This window comes from Cryptotermes secundus, unplaced genomic scaffold (genome assembly GCF_002891405.2).
Source record: "Cryptotermes secundus unplaced genomic scaffold, Csec_1.0 scaffold407, whole genome shotgun sequence".
Lineage (NCBI taxonomy): Eukaryota > Metazoa > Arthropoda > Insecta > Blattodea > Kalotermitidae > Cryptotermes > Cryptotermes secundus.
This window is the reverse complement of record NW_019741981.1, coordinates 93,414-120,621: the sequence shown is the minus strand read 5'-3', so window position 1 is coordinate 120,621 and position 27,208 is coordinate 93,414. Positions and strand designations below refer to the sequence as shown.

The 27,208-nt window shown below is 41.3% G+C and overlaps 1 protein-coding gene across 4 annotated transcripts in view; it reads left to right on the top strand.

Moving 5' to 3' along the window:
• The first annotated feature begins 2,005 nt into the window (after positions 1-2,005).
• The window catches only part of LOC111872934 (DNA-binding protein RFX2), a 106,334-nt gene continuing 81,131 nt past the window's right edge, over positions 2,006-27,208 (top strand). For 2 of the 4 annotated variants that reach the window (XM_023867231.2, XM_033754889.1), the window contains exon 1: positions 2,007-2,546. In XM_023867231.2, coding sequence (XP_023722999.1) covers positions 2,456-2,546 — 91 coding nt within the window. In that variant the 5' untranslated portion in view covers positions 2,007-2,455. Of the gene's footprint in view, positions 2,547-27,208 lie in introns of all 4 variants that reach the window. The other 2 variants (XM_023867230.2, XM_023867232.2) reach the window with 2 other exon arrangements.

The window sequence follows — 27,208 nt, the reverse complement described above, 5'->3', positions numbered from 1 at the left end:
CAATAACTTCATTCCAAATACTTTCCAATTCATTATTCACTATGTACTGTAGATTTGACGGTATCTAACCTAAGCTACCGACAGCGTAATTAAAAAAAGTAAAAAGTAAAGATATCCCTGTACCAGGCCGTAAGGCCCATTGGATTGTGAAACGTTGAGGGTCCACCCTATCTAGACAATCGGCTCAAAGATGGCGGTAAGGTTGTCAGCCTTATGCGCCGGCCGCGTTTTGTAATTATTTCCACATAACGTATCGTTTTACTTCTGTTCATTGGTGGAAATGGTTGACAGAATTAAGTAGACGCTCAAGCATCAGGTGAGAATCCCGGAAAATGATGAACACCCACTTCTAGTATTTATTCCACTTTTCAAGTGTTTTCATCCGAACTCCCCAGAAAAAATTATCTCTGAATCTTAGCATGAGATTCACTAGAAATTCACCAGATCCTTCAGATCATTGCGTGTATAATTCTAACAACAACAAAATATACCTCCAAATTTACTGCAGTATATTTTACCATAAAGTAGCAGTTGTAAAAATAACAACAACAATAAAAAGAACGGCAATAAGAATAAATATTTGAAAACTAAAAAGCGTAACGTATGTAGTACCTATTTTTAGCAAGTCATTTTCGTCGCTCTCCCACTCTTCCTCAATTACAAAATTTTCACCCTGGTCTAGAGAAGAAGATGTGAGTTTGCATGAATCCATTTTTTTCTTCCTTACTTCGACACACTGTAGCAGTGGCAACACTTACTTTCTCTTCACAGTCAGAATTTTATTTACAGAACAGTGTGAAGCGTTTATGTTTACATTTTGTTCGTTAACTTATTTTTAATCAAACTCACAGCACTGTAAACACATTGAACATCAAAATTTGAATGAGAAAGCGTCAAAAATGATAATGCAACATCTGCTAGTTTGCCAAAGGGCCCTTTGCCCGTTGAATCTCGATAGGTATGGACTTCTGCCCCCAAATCTCGGAGAATCCGTCATTCCTACATGCTGAGGAAATTGCGTTGCCGTTTCCACAATTTGCGTTGCTCCATTCAGTAACACGTATTCAACTCAGGCTGAAAACAATTCTCGAAAATCGCGGTTGCGTTGCGCTTGCCAGTTTCCTTGGTGTGCCCTCGCCCTTACAGTGTCGTGACAGTCTGGTTAACACTTAAGCTTCTTATTCTAAGGGTCCCGGGTTCAAACGTGGAGTGGGACTCACTGAGATTTAAGTGTCTTTCCTTAGCTTTTCCAGGAAACTGGCAGGGCAATAGTTTAAAACAGACTTCATACCATTTCCTGTCCCAGCCATCATCATTCACAAATAATCTTACAGTTCGACGCTATATAATCTAGATTTAAATTTTGTGATCTCTGGTGTCGACCTTTGTTGTTTAAAGGAGAATCACGCTTTGGATTTTTTTTATCATCTCCGCTACCACTGTACTACCGAACTCCACGTTGAGTGCTGCAAAGAGATATGTCGAATTAATATTCTAACCCGATGAACCATGCTTGTCCCAAAACTTTTGATCATACACTTGAAATAAACACGAAACTTTGTGCCCGTCTCACTTTCAGCAAAAGGTCCAGATACCAACAACCTAGAATCTGCTGCCCTGTGAGAACATTGTTAGTTTAGGACGTGCTGGCTCTGCTCAGGTGATTTTGATTTAAGTACATATTTCCAAAATTATGGTTCGGTTTTCATTCCATTGCAATACTTATAGGATCTCAGTTCATATACTTGAAAGAGGAACCTAAAACAAAGTGTGAAATACAGTGATTTAGTGAGTTGTCAGTTGTCTACAAACGAAAAAAAAAGCTAGTGTGTACACGTTAACTTAAAAAACGAATACGCCGCCGGATGTTATGTATATTTCTGATTCCACATTTTCTAAGACACGGAATTGATAGTCTTCAAACTTAAGGTCTTTGCATCGACTGCTGCCGTGCCCCTACCAAAACATAGGCCATAGTAAACAGTATTTTATTTTGGAAAGGCAATTGTTAAAATTTAAAAACCAGCTTACATTAATTGTTCATGTAAACAAAAATTCACAAGAAGCATAAATGTTACAGAAGAGTGGTAGTACCTTGTAATAAACATTCATAGCTACGTATTCATGCGCGTTGTAATCAGTTAGTAACTGATGCCGTAGCCATAGACACCGAAGCCGCAACCACTCAACAACAAAGAAGGTGAATATTGCTTCACGTATATATATTCCCATAATGTGTGGTTTAAGCATGCATCCGCGTTTGTGTGTCTCCGATGTCGTCTTTGTCACGTGTTTCTGTGTGATAATTGTGTTTGATTGATGTTAACCTCTGCAGTTTATGAAGGTATACAGAAGAACCACTGTGCGATGTAATATTAAGATGGCGGTGTTGTTTTAGCAAGTGGTATTGTTTTTACATGAAATTCCTTCGTGTCGCGTACCATTGTCGTTTTGGATGTTCTTTATATATAACGGTGATGTGATAGTTTATAACAGCATTCTGGGTGCGAAGAAGGTGACCATCGCATTGGCACGAAAGGGGAGAGGTAAGTTACTGAATTCCGTCTGCGGAGAAATAGTCTTGACGTTTGTTTTGTGTGTGTGTGTCTGCACATAATTCTGTATGTTAGTTAATTTTCCGAGAATAATAATACGTGACAGGCGTACGTGTTCTGTGTGATTTTGCTCAGCTTAGTGTCCTTATATCAAAATTTAGTTCAGAAGGAAGGTTAGGTTATTATTAAGCACCATCTAGGTGAGAGCAGGAATTTCCGAACTAGTGGTTGAATTAGGGAAATTATGAAAATATAGGGATTCGGAGAATAATTTATGATGTTAGTTGCAGCTTGATATTGTGTCAACAACAATATTTTTATGTGGATACGCGATGTAAGTAACAAAATTATACTTGGGGAAAATTGTCTGCACGTTATTAATGAGACCATTGGTTTTCAGTGAGATCCTTTGGCATGGTACACGTTGGGTTTTTGAATTATCTATGTTACATCTGCATTGACTCAATTTTTGAAATATCACTGAATGTCTCATACGTCCTCCCGATTTTCACTAAGTAATTCTATTATTACTGATAAATACTTACAAAAGCACAGCTGAATAATTTGGTTAACAGTTCTGTAATGTACTTGTATTTTGTTTAGAATATCTGTGGACTAGACTTAAACAGACAGCGAGCAGGTCCCATTAGTGGACCTTCAGAAGGCTCACTCATAGCATGGTTTACTCAAAGACAGTGTATGGCATAGTTTAAATTTGAATAGTGATTGTTGGCTGGTTGTGAAAAGTGGCATGCTGCAAAATAGGTGAAAGTTATTTCACACTAGATTATGTCTCTGTTTGTAGCACATTGTCACCAGTATTAATTGAACTTACACTCTTGCATTTCAGTCTCTATTACATTTATTTTTTTCCACCCCAATAGACTGGTGGTCTTTGTAGTATATATATAACATATAACTGGGAAAGTTGGCTTGGCCATATCTGTCCTTTAATGGCTCTAAGCAGGGCGAAAGTAATTAAAATATTTATGCTCAAGTGTCGAGTATTTAGCACTCATATTTTCCATCATTACAACAAAATAACATTTGTTATCGAAGCAAAAAATGTATGTTATGTCACAGCTATGTCAGTATAACTGAAAGAACAGCAACAGTTTGTAAGCTGTGCTCTTGTGCACTGTGAATTACACTGAAGAACCCACTCACCTTATTCAAGGCGATGAAAACTTTCCTTCTGGTAAGCAAAAATTTACAGTAGTTTTTACACCTGATTTTTCCCATGCAGTTCTCATACTTTTTTATGTTATTTTAAAAAACATTTCTTTGAGTATCTTACTGTCTCTAAGAAGCTATCCTTAATTACAAAAAAAAAAAGATATATGTTGAGCTATGTAAAAGTACATTGAAATTGCCCCTTATTCCTTAGAGAAACTGGGAGACAGTGTGGGACCACTAACGAACACATTTTTGTGGTATTTTAGAAACAGGCATATTGCTAGAAATTCAACTGACAGACTTTCAGGCAAAAGCAAAATACAGTATAGACAGGAGACTTGTTAAATCAGGAATGGAAGTCTTGAATTAATGGTTATATCTCACAAAGTCACCTGAGAGTGACTGCTGCCTCTTCTGTCTTTGACACTGCCTTGTGGCTAACTATCCATGAATTAAGAAGTTTTGGTGACTCAGAAATAAAGACACACTTCACATTTTCAATAGCTGATTTCAAATCATCCACTTTAGAAGGTTACAGAAGACATCCTCTACCCAGGCAGTGTTCCTGGAACTGAAGCTGGAAGACATCTCACAAGACAAGAGATCCACTCTCCTCAGGAAGATAATATCAGTAGTTGTTATTCTTCTCTATTGCTTCCATCTTCTGGGTTAAGGGTAAACCAAGCAAGAAACCAACATGAAACTGGCAGCAAGCAGAGCTGTGCCTACTTCATCGTGGTTTCTTGTGTGGCTTAACTTGACCCTGAAGTTGTGAGTGATATATTGATCAGCTTTCACTGACCGCACGGGGTTTATCACTGAAAATTGAACTTCTTATATCCACTGCTACGAGAACCAGAATTTTAAAATTTTGTTCCTGGTAGACTTCACATGTCCACTTTCATACTGTAAGAGGAAAACTGCATAATTACCCCACCCTTGTTTCAGGGTTAAAAAACTGTTCAGATCCATGAAGTCGTTGAGTCCCTCATAGTCACTCAGCTGGTTAATAAATTCCTTGCCTATTATGGAAACTGGAGATTCATTACAATCTTCAAAGGAACCCGCTACTGGTCTCCATCCTGAGCCAACTTAATCCACTCCATGTCTATCTCTTTAATATTCATTTTAATAAACTCCTGTTGACACCTGAGTCTCTGCTGGGTCCAGTCCATACTGCTAGAGGTAGGACCATCCTGACTGAGACCCTCCTGATATCTATTTGCTCTAACTATGTATGGCCAGAGATTTCTTTCCTGTGCCTAACCATAACTGGGTATTTTTGAAGTAATGGTAGGAGGAATCCTTTCCTATCCAGACTTCCTGGACATGGCACTATCCACAAGAGCTATAATATTTAGTGCTGCCTCAGTATACACTGACCCTCAGCAACACTTACAAACCTACATTGTGGCCAAGAGCACTAGGCCTCTAGACAGTTTACCAGAGGCCTTTCAATCAAGAGCTTTTACTGTCTCATACTTGGTGCCACAGCCAAATTTTTGGAGTGCCTCTCCTTCACCCACTCCTTAAACTTGAGCCTGCCAATAAATGGTGAGACTGAAATTGCTGGTTCAGAACTTTGGAAAGGATAACCAGTGACCAAGAGGAACATAACACCATCTTACTAGACAGGGCAGACATTCCCAGACAAGCTTCATTGTCAATTTCAATACCTCAGGGCCCCGAAAAACTGCTTTTCTGTTTTACCATATGGAGGTGTGCTAGCCTGTATGTTCCCTCCTCCTGCACTTCTTTGGACTAGCCAAAATCACACACATTTTAGTCAATAACATTGTAGTGTGTACACCAAGTGAAAGGGATATCCACTATACTTGTCCCACTATACATAAACCTTCTAGCTATCCTGGATAGTCCCCTGGACCAAAGGGTCACAGGCTAAGCCAACCAGTGTTTGAGTGATGGGATCTGCACTTAATGGGCGTTTTAGAAGTAGTTATTTGTATCATTTTGTCGTGACTCATCCAAATAACAGGGTCCAGTTCTGTTAGTTGGGGAAGGATCTGGGCTTGACCTACATCTGAACCCCTGTCATACTGCAGGAGACCTATGCCTCTGAGCTTTTAAGCCAAAGCACTGTCCTCAGACCATTCCCTCAAATCGAGATAAGCCTATCTTTTGTAGAAGACTATGGAGGCCTGTCTCCGTGGACTTGCCAGTCATACATTGTTGCTGATAAAAGAGTGCAGTGGATATTCCACCAGTGCTTCTCCTCTTATTTATCTATCTTTTACATATTCAGTGTTTTGAAAAGGAAGGAGGTGAGGCTGATAAGATGAAAGGCTAACTCTGACTACCATCTGAGGTAAAGGAACATATCTGAGATCAGCAGTGTCTCTTAAATATTTTCATCATCATGCCAGTGATGACCTCTAGGCCCTTTTGTAGAAGAGTTGTAAAAATATCATCCTCTGCCATAGATATGTAGACACTGAGGTTGACAGTTGCCCACCTGAGCCTGTTGTAGGACCCTTCCAGTCAACACCCAGTCCTTGGCCCCTCAACTGAGGACGCTGGGGCAAAGACCTCTAGTGACGTCTTCCTCATTTCTCACTTATGTCAGAAAGATAAGTCCCCAGCATGAGCTGTAATGCTTCATCCCCTGAGGATGTATATTCTTTAGAAAGAGGCAAAAGGTACACAGTTCTTACTTTGGAATCCTTAGTGAGGATTTTATGGAGTCTCCCCCAAACTCAGAATGATGTTGACATGCTGACAGAAGAGCCTTCAGCTTTCGTGCTTAGATCTTCTAGTATATCTTTTGTACCTTCCCTGAGCCCCTTTAAAGGATGCCAACAGTGTTCTCTTCCACGCACTTCGTTACCAACAGGCTATGTCTCACCTCCTAGTGTCCTCACATTATCAGATTCTGGGCCATGAATGTACGCTCATTAGCTATTCCTGCCTCTAATCAAAGTCAGAGTTAAAGTCAAAATTACTTTATGACTGGCAGTTTACCGTCAATCATTTCATCTTTGTGCCAATCTCCTTGAGACCCACGACCAGATATTTATTTTCCCCAACAGGACTCTTGTGGTAATAGTAATTTTTCTTGGCATAGAAAATTTGCTTTCTACCAAGACTTAAAATGTCTGTCAGTGAGAAAATAAACACTTAGATTAATGAGACTTGCCAAAAATTCTGATAATTTGTATAGTAGACCAGAGTGTCATGTCGAAGGCTTTCTTGATATCCAAGAACACAGCAGCCTTCAACATATTGTTGAAATTTAGGGTGACGCAATCTGCAAGCCTCACACACTTAAGTGTCGTACTGTTTTCTCCTTGAAAGTTGAACTGACATGCATTTAGTAAGTTTCTTTTCTCAGTGTGTTTTTGGATTGTTCATAAAATAGTTTGCCCTTAGTGGACAAGATGCTGATTGGACGTAGATTGTTTGGAAATTTTGTGTCTTTGCTGGTTTAGGGAGAGTTGTGATTTTTGCCTCCTTGCAAGGTAGCGGGAAGTGATTAAACCGAAGGCAGTTAAGAATAAAATGTGTTAAATGCACAAGTGGTATTAGCACAAGTGGTATTATTGGAAGATGCCGGAGGCATTAATTTGGAATGCCATCAAAACCACAGAACTTTCCTAATTTCTAGGATTTTATTTTTTTGAGACGTCGCAGGGTCGGAAATTAACAGGGATGTCTTCATTGATGGTAGCCAGCAGAGCTTCAACTTGAGAATCCACATGTCGTCTATGGTCACATTCGCACAAATCAAGCGCTGTGAACTGGTTTTCTAAGCGGTCTTCAATTGTGTTGGCTTTATCGATTGGATAAAATAGAGGGCCTAAGGGACCATGAATTGAAGATGGTGCCTTTGGTCCATCTGTTTTTGAGAGGGAGTTGCAATAGGCCATATTGCTTGAGGTGTGACTTTGCAGTTCGCCAACTTTGTTTCCCATCTTTCAGATGCCCTTTTCCTGACCATCCTCCTGATATTTCGAGTCACTCAGTTTACTGCCGTTTTTCATGCTGGATCTCTGGTTTCTTGCTATAATTTTCTGAGATTTTTTATGCTTTATTAAACGATCTAGGCCAGGTATTTCTTATTTCTGGTCTAAAATTGTAGTTTTTCTTGTCAATGTTCTGTTTGCCGAGGCTGTAGAGGCTCCAAAGGCACATGCTGCTTTATCAGTTTCATTGGAAGAGTCAGTGTGGATATTTGGAAATGTGAGTTCAGGGTGAGACTTTGAAACAGCTTCCAGTCTGTCAGTTCAGTCAAAGTCAGAGTGCAGCTGCGTAGTACTGCTCCGGCGAGGTGAAGTCTGTCAGTTTCTAGACTAGGCCTGTTTGAAACATCTTGGCAACTGCTGTACGCCCCCAAATACTTCATCAGATCATAAAAGAACGACTGTTTTAAGTCAAACGTAATTACTTTATAAGTTGTTGTTGTTATTGTTATTGGAGAGGGTGGGTTTCCCCATGCACTTAGACCAGATATTGGTCCATTGTGCGTCCCCCTGTGATATTCTACCAGTCTCTATTCCCTACCCGTAGTGGTGCGTGCCACCAGTCCCGACTCAGCCAGCGAGTTCGGCCTCTACTGGCTCAGCGGTATCTCGATGTTTCCCCCATCTACCAGAGGCGTTAGAGACTACTGTTGGGCGGGAAATGTCCTGAATTTGGCTCAGAGGTCCCCTTGGGACATGAGGTTCTTTTACGTGCCATAAAGCTACGACACGCGACCCACGGCTTAAAGTCCCTCCCGGAGGACTTGTTTCCTGAATTTTTCCGCCCTTAAAAATTCCACGACCTCCGCCGGGTTTGAACCCGCGTACCTTGAGTCACGAGGTGGGAACGTTACCCCTAGACTACGGAGGCCGCTTACTTTATAAGGTACTATAGTTGCATCCTTCCAAGACCGGATATAAGTACTGTTACAAAGAACTGGGAAAACAACCACTTCTTTGGAAGAGACTGCATTTTAGACATTTATATAAAAGGTTCAAACTGGCAGCAGAATTAATAAGTCTCTAGCATATTGGATCAGCGAATTTTCATTCAAAACCCACTCTCCATTATGACATGCGTCGAATTAACACTGGAAACAGCGAAGTTAAAAGAAGACTGCATTCTGAACAGAGAAGATACAGCGGATCACGCAAACTCAAAACTTGATACTGAAATTTTAAACTCCTGTCTCCTCTGCAAGGCGCCTAATGGTTTTGCTAGAAGACTGTTCAAACCTAGCACCATTTGGTCCAGTTTATCTTCACTGAGTAACAGACGTTTTGATTCGGTTTTCTTTTTGGGGGGCGGATAACGCCGGTTCACAGTTATTTACGAAAATTCTCTTATCTGGAACCGAAACGTCATGAAATTTATGTCGGAATCTTTTGCTTTTCACATTGATACCATACATGGGCATTTGTTTAATCCGCAACTCTCGCATGACATTTCAACAAAAGAAGGAACGCGACTGACTAATGCTCAATACAGTAGCGCTGCCTTGGGATCATGGTTCACTGGAACATAAAACATAAGCTGGAAACAAGTAGCACGACTGATCGAATGTAGTAGCAATGGCTTGGGATTATGGCCGACGGGCACGCAAAACGTGCACTCGCTTCGCAGTAGCTGTTCAAAGATTTATTTGGGTGACACTTAAGAGAAATTGTAATGTGTGTAGGCTACAAGCCTCTCGACTACGCTGCTAGTCCGAGCGCACGCACTGCCAGATGACGCCGATGTGTCCCTCTCGCCGAAGGATTTCCAAGAGGCACGCATACGACCTACCAGTATAACGTCGAATAGAAACAACAAAACCATCACAACAGATGAAGTGGCAGCGATGTAGAAGTGGCCGTGGCCTATTTCAGCGAACCACCAAAGCATGTGCAAACCACGGAAATAGGCTCTTACAAAACCTAAGATTGAGGACCAAATGCATCAACATAAACATACGCTGGTGATATTTGATGGTCGAAAGTGTATATCGAAACATTCCTAGTGTTATAAAATAAGAGTGGAAACGTGTACCACACGTTTTATTTTGGGTTTACCGCATTCTAAGAAAACTGACCATGTGTATGGGCCATTTCTGCTTAAATGAAGATGGTAATAAAATAACATATACAATTCTAGTCATCTGAATGCCATATTGGGGCGTTTGCAACGTACTGAGAGGCAGTATGCACGTTTTTATATTTTGTTTTCTATAGTTTAAATATTTTGTAATTTCGAACAGATTACCCCTCTCTTACTTGTCACAGTGAAATTAAGAATTACAATGTGTGCAGTCAACCTACAGAATATTGCTGATGCCAAGCAATTATAAATACAGCATACTAACGACTCCATATGGATCACAAATGTGGCAAGCCCTAACAGTTTCAATGCTTTACTATGCTGTGGGAGCCTGCCACAAGTATCTCCAGGCCAACTACCGACTACTGGTCCGCCGGCCGAATGAAGCAAGTGCTAGCCAATCAGCGCCAACCACGGCATTGACAACGCCTATTGGGCCGGATACCGCTAGCAATAGCGGATAAAGATGCGCACCACATCGCGCTAGTCAGTGAGTCAGAGCTACTGAGCCTTACAGAGAGTATCTGGTGAGCACACGGCAATAGCGACCCTCCTAGCAGCAACGCCGCCAGCGCTTGCCGCTCTACGGCCGTTTCGCAGTCACCCGGCTACCAAACACAGAGGACCGCCGTCGCTCACGCAAGCCAGCCCGACAAGGCCGTAGTGTCGCCGGCATTCGTCAGGAATTTACGTGTTTCCAAATACCGGAACCGACATCCCACAATGCAATCGACGAACAAAGTGCGTAAAACAAACACACAATTGGCAGGCTCAGTCCGTCCACATAATCTTCGAAACTGTCAGCCATATTTTCATGAAATGGGCCTGCTTGCATGTATACTGAAAGTTTTCAAACAATTTATTGTATTTTTAAGTCCCTTCATACCATGTGGCTTCAGTTATAAAATGAAATTTTGCCCACTATACCTTCGTCGCATTAAATCAGTAATCATTTGCATTAATACAAATGCGTTTGTCATCAAATGATCCTCATAAAAAGGTGTAAAGCTATCCCTGTAGTATGCCGTGAAGGCCCATAGGCGTGTAACACGTCTGGGCTCCAATATTTTCTAGGCAGTCGGCTCACAGATGGCGGTGAGGTCAGCCTTACGCGCCGGCCGCCCTTTACCCCCAGTAAGATTCCTGGTACTCATTTCTGTTAGAGGCTGAGTCGACCCCAGGGCCATAATGCGGATAGAAGGATTAGGTCAGTTGAATAATCGAATAACCGCATGGGGAATCGAACCCGCGACCTTCCGGCTTTTAGCATAGTGCCTCAACCAAGTACGCTACCGCGTCCCCCAAATGATCCTCATACCTCTCACATAGCAGGAAAGGTCGATGCTTCTGATACACGATACCCGCAAATCGTATTTTATTTAACCTGGACATCTTGGTATACTGACGTGCTAGTTAGTCTTTAAACACATTTATTATTTTGGGATGTTTATTTGTTCGTGTGCGTGTGTGGAAACTAACTGTAATCATGAACCAGATTTTGGCACACTAATAATAAGGTGACGTTGTGATTGATTATTTGAGGGCCATCTGTTTATATTTAAATACTTGTATTTCTTGGGTGGGTGTAATAAAACCTTACCGGACAAGATTTCACTGTAAAATTTATTTTTGTTTCTTTACAAAACCAACTTAGGTTCAAGCCTATTTTCTCAAAATGACTACTGCACAGAAAAAGCATTTGATGATATAAAATAAAGATTTATTAAGACCTAGAAGTTTTTATTTCAAGCGATTTTTTAAAGAGTACGTATCTAACAAAATACACGTAGAGCTTAAAGGAATGTGCAGTGTAGCTGGTTAGCTTGGCTAAAATAGACATGTGTCTGCTGTAAGTGAACATCAGGGCCAATGAGCAATTCAAGATCACAAAAGTGAAACTCATGTTCTCTGAATTAAATATGTGTGTGGTCCCTATTTAATCAAAGGATGTTACAAACGTCCTATAAATCCGACGGCTCTTCGACAGTTTCCTGGTCATTCATGTATTCAGATCCTGTATTATTACATGATTCTATATCCTTGTTTGTTACATTTGTAACTTAAAAACTTCATATGTAAATTAAGTGGGATACAGAATAAGCTCTGTGCTCACACCCACTATGTGTTTATACTAAACGTGTGCATGAACCGTTGTGGTATGTCTATAGAATATAAAATTTTAAGTATTATAGCTCAGCCTTTATTGGTTTATATTAAAATGGTACTCTTGGTTCTGCCAGAACTTCGGAATTACTTTTTATATATTTTATGGCATCTGATTTCGAGGGTGAAGACAGTTGGAGAAATTGACCACGCAAAATTCATTCCATAGCAGAGATGACGGTTACAGTGGTCGCATTTCTTATTCCGCCCAACTTGATGGTTTGACGCCTCTGAAGACCATTAATTTTAAGCACTTATGAATAATGTTTACTAATTTACCCCAAAGTATAATGCTCGTAAATATGGTTATGGTAATTTTTTTTCCCGCTAAATATAAGTACGTTCCATGTTTGACATGCTTGCTTAAAACTGTTCTGATGGACAGATTTCTGTCGATACATATAATTGTTGAGAAGTGTATCTGCTCCACCAAGCTGCCCTACAGCCCCTCTATGCCTAGGCCATTGTATTAATTTGCTGAACAGCGCTTTTTTCACATACGTATACATAGGGTGTGTAGCATCTGTTGACCTAATGGTTATGAATTGTGAAGAACGTGAAAGTGAGGGGCCGTGGCCTATAATTAAGGTACTATTCCAACTTGAATGGGTTGACAACCAAAACATCGATTGGGTTAACAGGTGTCTCAACCAAACATCAGATCCGGAACTTCTAGACCTCCGCGAAGCGGCAGTGATAACGCAATAAGTCGACATATGGTGATTCAGGTGTTATTAATGCGGGTTTGCCGTCTATTTAGTTACTTGAGAAAGATAATTCCGAGCCACGGACTGCCACCCAAAATCTGTTTTACTTGAAGGATTAGTCCAAAGAACGGTGAAGCGCAGCTTAGAAAGTTTTGCAGAACTAGGTGAATTCGAACTATAGTAGTATATGAACGAATTTGGATTCCATCAACAGTTGGTGTTTTAACCATCAGTCCAAACTTTTCATTATAAAATACGAACTATAAAAATTATTGTCCTTTTACGTTCTTGCCCGTTGAGATAGAGTTAAAGTGTACAACTCCACCTTCTCTACAGACATTTTTGGGACACGAGATTATGAAATGTGATTATAACAATGATGTGAGCCGGGATAGCACATTCGATATAGCGATTGGCTACGGGCTGGACGGCCGAGAGGTCTGAGTTCGAGTTCCGGTAGGGGCAAGATTTTTCTCCTCTTCACGTTGCCGAGACCGGTTCTGGGGCCCGCCCAGCCACCTCTCCAGTGGGTACCGTGGAATATTTCCCCTGGGCTAAAGCGGCAGGAGCATGAAGCTGACCACTCGCAACTAGTGCCGAGGTCAAGAATACGCGTATCTAAACATTCATACCCGCATATGTCATCATGGCGTAGTGCGTAATTAATTAAATACAGGGACAGCTTTTCCTTACCTTAATTATAGGAGTGATTTGGTTATGAAGAGCCCCACATTTGTGTTACGGTGTGGCTGAGTTTCTGTTCAACTCCTATCATTTTGGCCCTAAACACGTTTATGTCGATCATCCTTGAAATCAGACGAATGGATTTTGCGCCGTGGTGCGGATGTAACCTCTCAGCCACGCGTGTTAGGCGTGTAGTCTAGACCCATAGGTAAGATCATATCACGCAAGTGGAAATACACAACAGGCAACTGACAACAACCGGTATATAGCGCTCTTAGGAAAATAGTTCATTGAAATGACAGCCGTTGACACCAGAACGACCGTGATGTTGCAGCCTGAATTATACCGAAGCGGCATGTCGCAGATAACGTACTTGATCTGTCGTGTAGCGATTCATGTTCCGTGTCGCTTTTTGTGGCTTCTGCTTTAAACAACTTTCCCTCCGATTCTTCGGAATGGGATGTTTCTGAAAAAGCATATGGCAGAGATGCTGGATCAGCTCAGTTATCACGTAAGAAAAGTTGAAAAATATATTTAAATATAGTAATACACTAAACAAGTACAAATTCTGTTACGTACATTATAAATAATTGAAGTAGATGCACTGAAGTACATCTGTTCAGTTGCTATAGCATTGTACCATCTAGCGTCAAAGAGTATGACGAAGGGTGATACCGTATTGCCACTGCAGGCTTGGGGAGGTGGGGGGTCGTTGATCTGTTATGCCTGTAACAGGGTCCTGTACCGTCATCCGAACGTCAGTCAGCCCGACGATAATCCAGACTTAGTCGCCTTCCTGCCCTATGTCGGGACTATATTCAACCGAATTAGCAGAGTGTTGTCCCGGCACATCATCAAATCAGTGGGCATTCCTCCCAAGAAAGTATTTAGTTTCTTCTGGCCGGCCAGAGATAACCTGGGGCTAAGGACACCGGGTGTATATAGAATCCCCTGTGAGTGCGGCAAGGTCTACCTTGGGCAGACAGGCCGTTCTGTTGACACGAGGTTGAAGCATCAGCGGCACATCCATCTTGAACATCCAGACAAGTCAACCGTAGCTGAAGACAGCGTCGACTTGGGACACCCCTTTCAATTTCACAGTATCTCCATCCTCGGCAGTAGGACCCGATACATGGATCACATCGTTAGGGAGCCCATGGATATTGAGCACCATCCAAAGAGTATGAACAGAGAGGTGGGTTTTTGGCTCAGCAAGTCATGGAAGCCTCTCATAAGCTCCCTCAAGAAACCTGAACATGACGCCAAATCTACAAGGCTACGCAGGTCAATGCACGCTCAGCAGTAGCCCCGAGGCTACTGGGTCAGTGCTTGCTCGGTAACCCTGGCTTCCCCCCATGACAACGATCCTGTACCGGCTCTGACCCGCTCTCTGCTACCTGCTAGCCCATCTCTACAGACCCTACCCATTTCTCTCTATTGATTTCCCATGTTGCCCACTTTTCATCCCTTCCTGTTCTTATATAGCTGGGTGTTTTCGACTGGTGGCTCAGTCTGCAGCCACCTGCTGACGCTGGTTCCTCGCTTGCGGATTTTTCTGCCCTGAAGATTGAGGCCTTACTTTCCTCCGAAACGTCGGTTCACACAAGATCTACACGACGCCACATCCCAGAAGACGGCATTCTTCATAGTCACCGCTGTGGAGACCTCAAATCATATATATCCTCTTTTGTTTTAAGTAACTGCATGATTGGCGAACGTGTTATTAAAATCCAATTTACTGTTTAAAGAAGACACTCCGAGGGGGAACATGTTTCAAGTAAATTAAGACTGTGATCTCCTGTGTTATGTTATCTTGTAGTTTCGTAGTTGGCAGCCAACCAATCGGTGGTACTTGCTGCCCCTATTTTCTGCCAAGAAGATGATCAAGGTTTTCCCGGGAGTGTTTGCTACCATTCAGCGCAAAATCTTCTGTCTTCCCGTCTCCTATTTAAAAGCATATAAATAATAAATCATAGAAAATAATTTTATCGATTGCTTTGTATTGTTGTAGCACTTGGTATCTCATCCTGCGGGAAGAACAAATAGTTTGAAAACGGAGTGCCAAAGAGAATATTTGGACCCGCAAGAGAACAGGTAACAGGAGGTCGAAGAAAATTTCCAGATGAGCTTTGTAATTTTTATTGTTCATCAGACATCATGACAGAATACAAGGAGGATGAGATGGGTTTGGCATGTAGTGCGCATTGGGATGAAAGAGAAATATGTACAGCATTTTGGTCGGTAAACCAGAAGCAGCCACTGAGAGTAAATTGGAGGTAAATATAAACACTGCAAAGTAGAATCCAATGAAGGGTTCTTGTGAACACAGTGATGAATCTTTGGGATTCGTAAAAGATAGGAACTTCCCTAATATTATTAGACCATGTCTTCACCGACGTGGATAGAAGTAGCCGAATAACTCATTCACTCTCACTCACTCATGGAGCTGAGCCCTTCTTGAGAAGCCGCCAATTGTGCAGCTACTCAAGAACTTCCCAGCATTTTATGGAACCCGCAGGTTCATTACCGTGTTCACCAGAGCCCTCTACTGGTCCCTATCCTGATACAGATGATTTTAGTCCATACCAACCCAGCCTATCTCTCTAAGATCCATTTTAATATTGTACATCCATCAACGCCTTAGTCTTTCTAGTGGTCTCTTTCCTTCTGGCCTTCCAACCATTGTCCTGTATGCAGTCCTCCCCCGTTCGTGCTACATGCCTTTCCTAACTCATCCTCCTTGACTTGATCATTTTGATTATACGTGGCGAAGAGTACAAGTAATGAAGCTCCTTATTATGTAGTTTTCTCCAACCTCCCGTTACTTCACCTCTCTTCGGTCTAAATATTCTCAACACCCTGTTCTGAAAACCCCTCGGTCTGTGTTCCTCTTTTAATGTCAGAGACCAAGTTTCACACCCATACAGAACCACAGGCAAAATTATAGTTTTGTATATTCTAATTTTTTTCTTTTTAGACAGCGGACAAGAAGACAAAAGGTTCTGGACTGAATGGTAGCAAGCATTACCCGAATTCAGTCTCTTAAATTCCTCCTGAATCAGATTTTGATTTGTTACAGTCGTTCTCAGATATCTGAACTGTGGCACATTTTCAATATATCTGATACCTATCGTTATGACATGATTTTGCCCTACATTTTGATTACAAGACAGCGGCATATACTTATCTCTGTATTTACTTCTAGACCAACCTCATTACTAGAGCCAATTAAAGTTTGTGTGTTTATCTTTATGGTATCTACTGTATATTATCACCCAGTAGACTCACATCATCGGCATAGACCAACAGCTGATGTGTCCCTTTTAATTTCAGTCCAGCCTGGTTTTCATGGACCTTCCTAATGGTATATTCTAAAGCAAAGTTGAAAAGCAGTGGCGATAAAGCATCTCCTTATTTCAGACCATTCTGGATAGGAAAATTATCAGACAAATATTTACCTATACGGACTTACCATACATTTCGTTTAAACACATTTTAATCATCCTGACTAATTTCATAGGTGTCCCAGACTCTGACAGAATATTGTACATTACTTCCCTCCTAACTGAATCATAGGCTTTCTTTAAGTCTACGAATAGCTGATGTACTGTCTGATTGTATTCCCACTTTTCTCCAGTATCTGACGTATGCAAAAGATCTGATCAGTAGTTGATCTGTTACGTCGAAACCCACACGGATGCTCCCCATTAATTTCATCTATGTATGGACTGAACCTAGAGAGAAGAATATTGCATAAACTTTTTGTATGAAGTTGATAGCAGTGATATCCCAAGATAATTACTACAGTCAGTTTTATCACCTTTCTTCTGGACTGATACAGTGATAGAGTCCTTCCGCTGATAGGCGAATAACTACATGGGCCAGTTGTTTAATGGTCTTTGCCTATTGTCATTAATATCCAAAGGGCGTGTCCAAGCACATTCCCCCGCCTCTCTAAGTACTTTCACCGACATGAAGTGTCCTTGTAGGCATGTCTATTCTCCCCTTTCTTCACCTCTGTACTCCATCCCTCTTACTCGTATTGATTGATTTAGTAGTCTCTCTCTCTCTGGAATGGGTGGGGCGAAGGGTTGGAAAAGGCAGTGTGGTAGTTTCCAATGCAGTGTTTACTCACAGAAATATGAAGGGGTGTTGGCATAAGAAGTGTCGTAGGTTTATCGTAATATTCAGTCCAGCAAAGGTAGCATGTATATTTTTTCTGTCTCCATTTATCCCTCAGCTTCTTTAGACGCAGGTACGAGTATATAACGTGGAATCTGCAGAACAAGTACTGTACGTGGCCGTGGAGAAGACAGAACGCGGAAGCCGGAGTTTACGCGCACGTGCATTTGGAAGCAAATGGAGGTTCAATATTGGCCTCACGGGCCGGCCGTTGCTAGCCATTTTTCATTCCGTCCTTGTCCACACCCCGTACCAAGCGTTTTTCCCCCATAGTCATGTTATTTCTTGGTTTATTTAATATTTAATGTCCGTCGAATAGCCGGCCGATTATGAACGATGAATTGTGACAGGTCTGGAAGGTATGGCATGGTATATTTTAGGGTACTGTTATGGGATTAGTGCCTGGAGTGGCTGAGAAAAAAACATTAACACCTCTTTACGTCTGGACGATATCCGAACTCGAAATTTGGAAATACTTCACCCCGACGTTCGGTTTTTCAGTCGTAATGTGCGCATATTTTGATTCACCGGGGCTCAGTATGTTGATACGGTGCTCTACTCGTAAGAAGCGAGATAAATCCGTAGCGCCCGTGGCACACTGCTCCCAACATCTGGTCACCTAAGGTTTCGGTTGCGAGATCATTGGAGGAATTCATGATCTAATTTCATATTTCATAGAAAGGAATATATGCTCCATGCAAGACCTTGTGCTGTAATTTTGAACCAGTCAGGACGTTTTGTGAAAACATGATATGAATATCATTCCATTATTGGCAACCCCACCTTCGCGAATTAGGTCTCGAAAACCACAAAGCGATACTAAAGAAAGGTTTCTTGACCAGAGATGCTGGAGCAGTAAAACGCAATAACTATGGTCACTAAAAGCGAGAGAAGCGTTCTGGTTTACTAAACGTTAGGGTTATTTGCTCAGGAGTTAGAAGGAGCGCAGTGGCTATCAAGACCCTAGCATGAATAATATCAATAAGTCGTTGCATTGAAGAGCTGAAGTTATAGCGAATAGGCTTATAACTAGAAAAGTCGACCAGGCCAGTTCGGGGCTGATGAGCTTATGAAGTTGCCTTTATGCATTGCATTGTTTTTCAGTATACATCATTTAATACACCATTCTCCCGGCCGTACAAGAGTTGTTAGTAATACTGACGTTGCAGAATGTAGAATTTTGATATTTTATGTCAGTAGGTCTCGAAAAGTGTGGACATTTTGGTGTGGAGATGATAACATACATTCTATGTCGAACATTTACTTTGTGCTACAAATTACAAATATAGTGATTACGAAGTTTTGAGGTTAGGTATGTTAGCTATAAGGTAATGGTGATCGAAGTTAAAGGTTATGTCTGTGTGCTTAATTATTAAGAGGTGTGGGCGGATGTAGGTATAACTCCACGCATTCTTAACATCAGGAGATTGGGTTGAGTGATCACCATGACGTTGCGGCCTCTTTGACCCCGGGTGATGAGCCTTCAGTGCATACTGTATAGGAGGTTGAGTGGTCCTCTGAATCGGTTTTTGTGTTGTGACAAAGAGGAAAATCTCTATTGGGAATCAAACCCCGGTCGTCGAACTCGTTGAAAGTTTCTGTATTGACGGGGCCGTTAGAACTAATGCATAGAAATGCACCCCTGGAGTGTGATGTAGGGACCCGATGTCGGATCTTCCCTACGTGAAAACCTCAGATATCGTAGAGATTTTCCTGCTACATGTAACCGTGTTAGACGACGCAGAACCCTTATAATTTTACTACATTAAGAGGAGCAGAGGGTTAATACCGAACTTTCAGCAGTGCCAGTGGTTTGATGTCCTTGCAATGTAGAGTCAAGGAGACACACAACGTGATGCACACTCTAATAATAGTGATGATAAGCCGATTTTATAAGGGTAGCAAACCAGTGAAACAGAAAATAACGGCATGGGAACCACTTGACCTTTTTCTTGTTGGCACTGACTGCTATGCCATTGTAAAATTTCGCCAAGTGAAAGATGAGTTTGCCGGTCACGGTAGCCGAGCGGTCTAAGGCATGTACTGTCTTCGCTCACTTGGAACCCGGGATCGTGTGTTCGAATCCCACTCAGGGCATGGATGTTCAGTTTGTGTTTGTGTACAGGTAGAGGCCTTGCGACGAACTGATCACCCGCCCAAGGAGTCCTACCGAATGTGTAAGATCTAGAAAAACCGAAGTGAACGGAGAAGTTCATGGAGGTAGGCCTAGGCCCACTGGGGCTGTAGTGCCAAAGAAAAAAAAAAAGATGAGTTTGCCTCGTGTTTTGGTCATCTGCCTAATGTACTGAGAAATTTGACTTTTCACAGTTTGGTAGGTCAGATTACATACCTAGTATTGTATAGTTCTGTTTGCTGTTTCATGGTGTGTACATTTGTTAGTGCTCTGAGGCCTGAGTATTTTGCTGCTCTGTCCTCATTTTGCTAAGTTACTTTATTTCACTCCTTTTTTCCCTCGCTTCGTCTTCGTCTTTTATGTACAGCCTCTTGATTCGCCATCATTCTGTGTGATGTAGCATTCCCCCTTTGCCGTTTGCATTCATGTACCTTAGTATGTGTTTCATTCTCCCAGGGTTCATTCCTGTGATATGTTTGGACTCTTTCATGATTTCCCTGGGTTGTCTTTGATGTTGATGTAGCCAAGAAAGTCTCACCATTCCATGTTAATTTGCTTGCCGCATACCGGACTTTCTGCTGGGTTACACCCCCCCCCCCCATTTACCCATGAACCATGACCTGAAATCCAAAATTAGCCAAAATGAAAATCGAATTGTGAAGCCCTTGAATGGGATGTGGCGCCGTGTAGNGTCGGTTAACACCACATCTACACGGCGCCACATCCCAGAAGACTGCTTTCTTCGAGGAATTCACAGTTTGTGGCTCAGACGTCGAATGGTCCTCTGCAGACTTGGAAAGCTTCCCTAATAGCTTCGACTTGTTAGTGTCGTTCTCGGTCTTTTGCTAGCACCACGGCGCTCGAAACTTCTATGTTGTAGCAAGCGCTGGTGCTAGTTAACAATGGAGTTACTTGATGGATCACAGCCTTCTTTCTGACGTAACTTACGCAGAACAATCACGGGATACTTAAATTCTGCCAGCCAGTAACACCAGTGAACTGTTGCGGTTACCAGAATTTAAAAATCTAGTAATAAAATCGGAAAAATCTGAAGTTTTACAAATGGCGGCCACTTGTTACCTCAGCCGGGCTTCATTCCAGCCCAAATTTGAACTTTTATAACCCAGTCCAGTCCATGGATTGGGTAGGATATAGGCCTGTCATATGTACTGGTTACATGTTGTTTTTAACATATTTAAAACATTTCTCCTCTACAGTTTTCAAATGAGTGTGTAGTTTCAGTTTTTGACGGACCATATTTATTAATTGGAAAAATGGACTTGTGGAAGTTACGCTAAGCTTCTTTCATGTCATTTATTAAGTTTGTTAGCTCCACATATCAAACTGCTTGTTAGAATTGAATGGATAATTGTGCTGAACGAATAGAATGGTAAGAAGGAAGTTATCTTTATAGAAGATAGTAATACTAAGCAGATTGTCTCCTAGAGCACATTAATATTTCATATCAATTTTGGAAGTAAAGTCACTAGGAACGAATTGTTTGGGCTTTGTAGTTTAATACAGTTCAAGTGGCCCAAAATTAGCACACTGTAAACGTTGATTTGTTTGGAGCACTGTATGTTGGTGTTCTTTGTAGTCCCTTTAGTCTATGATGGGACTAATTTCAGCTTTCCCATTGCAGGTGGTTGTATTATGTTGGTCGGTTTTATTGTAATATATGTTAGTCATGCAGAAGTCCTATTGAGATGAGGGGTGCAGCAGGTAAAGGGATAGGGTTGATAGAAAGAAAAGGGGAGATGTGAAGCAGGATATAATATGGAACCTATTGACTGATGTTTGATAATACAGGGAGATCGAAAAGTCGCGCACATCAAAATAAAAATTGTTATAAATTGTATTGCAGTTAATATAATTATATCTCCTACCGCTAGATGGTACTGTAGGAGTACTAACAACGAGTAGAAATGCCATCTGTCGTGTATCGGTCATACGACGCCGGCAGTAAAGCTTTGTTTATTGCGTGACAGACATGTCGTTTTCCCAAGAACAACGAGTTTTCATTGTGGAACATTATTTCGCCAGTCGTTCTTATGAACGTGTCACAGACGAGTTTCATCGGGAATATCCGAATTCTGCAGTTCCTAACAATTCGACGATAACGAGAATAATCAACCGATTTCGGGAGTGTGGAACGGTTTCAGACAGGAAGAGATCTGGGAGACCGGCCATTTTGACTGAGGCTAAACTGGCTGACGTGGAGAAAATGTTGCAGCGTTCCACCCTCAAATAGCCTGAGGAGACTATCAGCGCAATCAGGGATTTCGTATGGGAGTGCTCAGAAAGCGAAGAAGTTACACCTTCGTGCATATCGTGTTCGCTGTGCACAGGAACTGAAGGACCTGGATAAAGAAAAACGCTTAGTATACTATAGATGGTTTCGGACATTTGTTGGCAACCACGGAATTTAAAAGTTTGATCGGGTTTTCTTCACTGACGAAGCGTGGTTTCACCTTAGTGGCTACGTGAACAGTCAAAACAATAGGATTTGGTCATCTGAAAATCCACATGTGTTACATGAAAAGCCCTTGCACTGTCAGAAAATTGGAGTGTGGTGTGCTGTATCGCGTCGTCGAATAGTGGGCGCATTTTTTTTTAAACAACAGTGAACAGTCCAGTGGATCCAAGACATCATTACAGTTCATTGCACTTCTTGAAGTTGATGAACATGAGTATTGGTTGCAGCAAGACGGTGCCATATGTCACACATATAGTGAAACCATGCAGTTCTTGCGCGAGTTTTTCGGTGACCGTCTCATTTCGAAAGGATTGTGGCCCCCGTGTTCGCCTGAATTGTCACCCGCAGATTTTTTCCTTTGGGGATACCTCAAAGGAATTCTCTATAAAAAGAATCCGCATACACTGGATGACCTCAATATGAACATTACGACGGCGATTAACAGCATCAGTTTACAGGTGCTCCACAAAGTGGCCTCAAACGTGGTAAAAATAACTCGTGCATTCATTGCTGAACAAGGAAACCGTTTCGAGCATATGTTGTAATGACATAATTTGATTTTGCATTTCTGAGATGTAAGGTTATAAACATTAATAGTAAGTAATAAACTTGAAAGGATTCTGAGTCCAAAATAAGCATAATAGTTCGATACATTAATAGTAAGTACTGTATGTCTTGTATTTTGTGTATTAAACCAGCAAAATATAATTGCTTAGTGTATAACCGCCCACAAGCCTAAATGGTATTTTATTGAGAGTTATTCTCAATATTTTATAATAATTACGCAGAGTGTGACATAGCCCACCTCTTGCACACACGAAGCTGCCTGTTTCACAGATGGACCACACACACAAAAACTCCAGATGGCCCCCTGGTGATTTAGTTAAGCAGTTCATGGAATTTTGGTTCCAGAGTCGCTCGGCGACTCACTTTGGAAATTTGACTCTTGACAGTTTCTGCTAGTCTTAAGTCACACGAAGGCGTGCCAGGAGGGGACGCTATGGCCAGCATACATCATTACCTTTCAAAAGTTACGTTAGGTCATTAAAGAAAAAATTTGCCTCTAGAGTAAAAATGATTGGAAGTAGCGGATTCAGAGTCAACTCCCTTATTTCAAATCTGACCAATCCTCAAAAGTCGAGGGTGTGACTTGGGAACTTCGCGGAAACTGGAAAGGCTCACATCTCTTCAGAAAAATAGTCTTCAAAGAGTCTTCAGTCAGTCATCAAGTCAGTCTTCAAAAACTCATCAAACAGGCATCAAATAGTCTTCAAATACTCTTCAAACAAAAAAAAAAGTGGTGGTCCAGCTAGGAACAGTTGTAAGTGTCAGCACTTGGTGAATTGTGTATGTGAACTGTGTTTTGTTTTACGCTTTCTTCACAAAGAATAAATTATACTCACATGCAAAGTGCAAGTGTATCATTAGACGCTTCTGCCTCCCTGTCTGAGCGAGGCCCGTAAAAAGATCCTGAGACAGTCTCATCCCTACCTTCTGAGGTAAAGAAAATTCACCTCTGTTCTTTTGGCAAAGAGCATCAGCAACAGCCGCTGCAGGCGGAAGCCAGGTGAAGGAACAGGAAGGTAAAGAGGGACGGCGACGACAAGAAGGAGACACCCAACGTAAAGGGCACTATATACAGAGAGAGCGGTTACAAGTGTGAAGTGCGCGACTTCTCGATCTCCCTGTACTAGTGGCTGAGGCAGGTGGACTGGAAATAGTATGCTTTGTATTTAGTATCCCCCTCTGACCATGTTTCATTTTATTTGGTTCTTTCAAGGGGTGACGTAACCACTGGAAACTATTATGCTATTACTAATAAAAGTGCATCCTTTTTTGCCTGAATGAGCTGCAAAGACTTAGGACTATAATTGGTATTAATAGATAACTTAATGCAGCTATAAATCAGGCTTGTTTATTGATAACATTGAATTTTAATTTGTAAATACCCCAGAGGTGTTAGAATGTAAATAAACCTACACACTAAAATATCTCAAAAATGGAATTGAAATTTACTTGAAACTTGCCATTACTGGAAAATATATGTGGGCCAGGAGTATAGAGTGAAAACAATTGTAAAATTAGTCTTAATATAAAAGGTTAATTGATTCTGTCCAGTGTGACTGATGGAGCTCTTTTCCCCTGTTTAATATTTCATCCTTAGCATGTTTCGGTCTTATAGACCATCTTCAGAAGGATAAAGTAAAAGTATCCATGTAACAGGCCGTGGAGGCCCACAGGGTTGTGAGACTTTGAGGTTCCCACATTTTCTAGACAATCGGCTCATAGATGGCGGCAAGGTTGTCAGCCCTACGCGCTGGCCGCCCTTTAGCCCCAAGAATATTCCTGGTACCCATTTCTGTTAGATGCTGAGTCGACCCCAGGGGCATGGTGTGGCTGGAAGGATTAGGTCAATTAAAAAAAACCCAGTGACCTCATCGGGACTTGAACCCGCGACTTCCCAGCTTGTAGCATAATGCCTCAACCAACTACCCTAGAAGAAGGATATCAATACAATTAGAAACCACTATTACAATGTGTTCTGTGAATATTAATGTATACCTACAATGTTATAATATTATGTGTACAAAATCTGATGTTTTTAACAACTACAGCGGCTTGTACCAATACGTTAACATATTTATAAATTACAGTGAGTATGTTTAAAAAGTTTTGTTAAAAATTTTTAAACCAAATTTGTTCGTGTCTTTTTTATTTCGTCTCTTTGAAGGAAACCAAGTGTCTACCGCCTTGGCTTCCTTCAAACAGAACATGAAATTGAAACATTGAAATGATGCCAGATTTAGGGTATTGTAATAGGTTAAACTGGACGATCCAAGCTTCCAGAGTGAATTTCTTTACTTGGTAACGGGAATTGAAATTTGGGACTGTTTTTCTCCCCCCCCCCTTTTGAAACATGTGAATATTTTCTGGAGTTTCAGAACTGTGAGATGAGATGTGCCAGATCCTCATGTTATTGATATTCGCCAGCCGTGCAAAAACAATTAAGCATGCTTAATTGAAATCCTACTTTGAGATAGGGAGTGGGAAAGTACAGGGTTTAGGAGGTAACCTCTAAGGAACTTCTTATTGTTGAGTCATGTTTTGTCTTTTTTTCCTCCCTTTGTCAGTTTTGACTTGGATGAGCTTGTTACAAGGTAAAGGTAGATTAATGTATGGTTTGGCAGTACCTGGGGGTTGTCATGGGAACATGTTATCTGCTCTAATTTGGGGGGGGGATGGTGGAGGGAGGTTTGCTTCCCTCAACCTGATTCCCTTCCCCCTTCCTTATATAGCTTCCCCTTCTAATGCATTGTAGCCTTCAGGTTGAGTCACACCAATTTTAGTTTATCACTTTTCCCTTACCTGCCTTAGCCCCTGCTTGTACTGCAGAGTATGCTATCTGACTAGTCCCACCCTCCCTATAGTTGCAAATCCCCCTTTCATGGAGCTGGCTTATTTCTTTGTGATGATTTTCCATGCAGTCTCAAAATTACAAAATTGCATGATGCATATTATTTGCAGGGTTTACGGGATTTAAACTTGAAAGAATGCGCTTTCAGTACATGTGCTCTGCATTATAAAATGAAGGCTTTCAGTTTATATTCTGTTGCATACGTTCCTAAAATCTTATGCATTTATGAGGTATACTTCTGCATATTGGAAACATTTTATTCTTGTTGTGTTTCTGTATCTAATTTTGATACTTTTGAACTTCTCTGCCTATTTGTGGGGCCATCTAAGGGTGACTAGTTTCTAAAATTCTGTTCGCTGGTTTCAGACTTCGTAACTTCTAACTTACTCTGTGGTACAGGGTTTTTTGTGGAATCATTGACAGTTGCCCTGCAAGTGAAGAAAGTACTTGCTTGTATGGAACCATATTCACAGAAGTCTGCCAGTGAGGATGCCATCCTTAACCAGTATAGCCCAGTTGATGTCTTTGTGCCATATTTCTCTGTGATTCTTTCTAATATTTCACCTATGCCCTGCTGTTTCAAATTTTTTCTACCACCACATTTTCTGTCTACATTTTGTATGCAAGTCTAATTTCCTCTGTGCATGCTACATGTCCTGTCCAAGTTTTTAGCATCTTGTTTTTCACATATAAATAAGTTCAAGGACATTCTCTTTCCTTCAGGTGTTTTAATATATGCAGTGTAGTGGGGGCAGGAAAAAAACTGTATGTTAATAATCACACAATTTAGTCATAATTTCTTTGCACAGCTTCCAGTAGTTCCGGTTCTGACATCATTCAGTTTTCTAGCTGTACTCTCAGAGTTCTGCGTTGTCATTGTATTTGAAATTGTTAACAGAAAGAAAGAAAGTTTATGCCGAAGTTGTAGGTATATTTATGAACTGCATGTATACAAAATTTAAAGTGCCTCCGTGGAAGTTATTGCCATCGAACAGAAAAACGTAACTTCACAGGGTCACTGTGCTGTTATTTTACATTATTATACCAATAAATTATGTTCACAAAAGGTTCACATTTTCTGAGCTCTAATATACGTAATATGCATTGTGGCATGTAGGCTTGTTGCTAGGCAACGACAGCGATAGAAACAACTAGACAGCAGCCGTAAGCAGCAAGAGAGGAGCGGTGTTTTCCGTGCGGTCTGTGCCGAAATTTTAAAAGCATAACAGTTGAGTCAGTCAACTTGAGTTCAGTTGAGTTGGCTGGTGAGTGACTAAGGTAGAGAACTGCTGAGGTTCAGTTGTTGTTAGAGGTTGGTAGATGAAGCCAGGGACATTTTGGGAACCCAGAAGAAGGGGAACGTCCGCCATTGGAAGCCGTTCACAGAAAACTGGTGAAGACAACAGGCTGAAAAGACTTTAAGTTGTAGTGAATTGTAGAGTGCTTTACTTAGCCATAGCGCTGTAGTTACCTGTAGTTACGAGTTGAGTGTATAAATGTGCAATAAATCTGATTTCCAGTCCAAACCCTGCCTATAGTCGCATTCCATACACGTGATAACAGTGTCATAAGTGGGATTGGGCTGATGAGATTAATTGGGATGCATGTCCACCAAATCAGGACAGTCCACTCAAGAAGAAAGTAAAGCTAAGATGAATATAC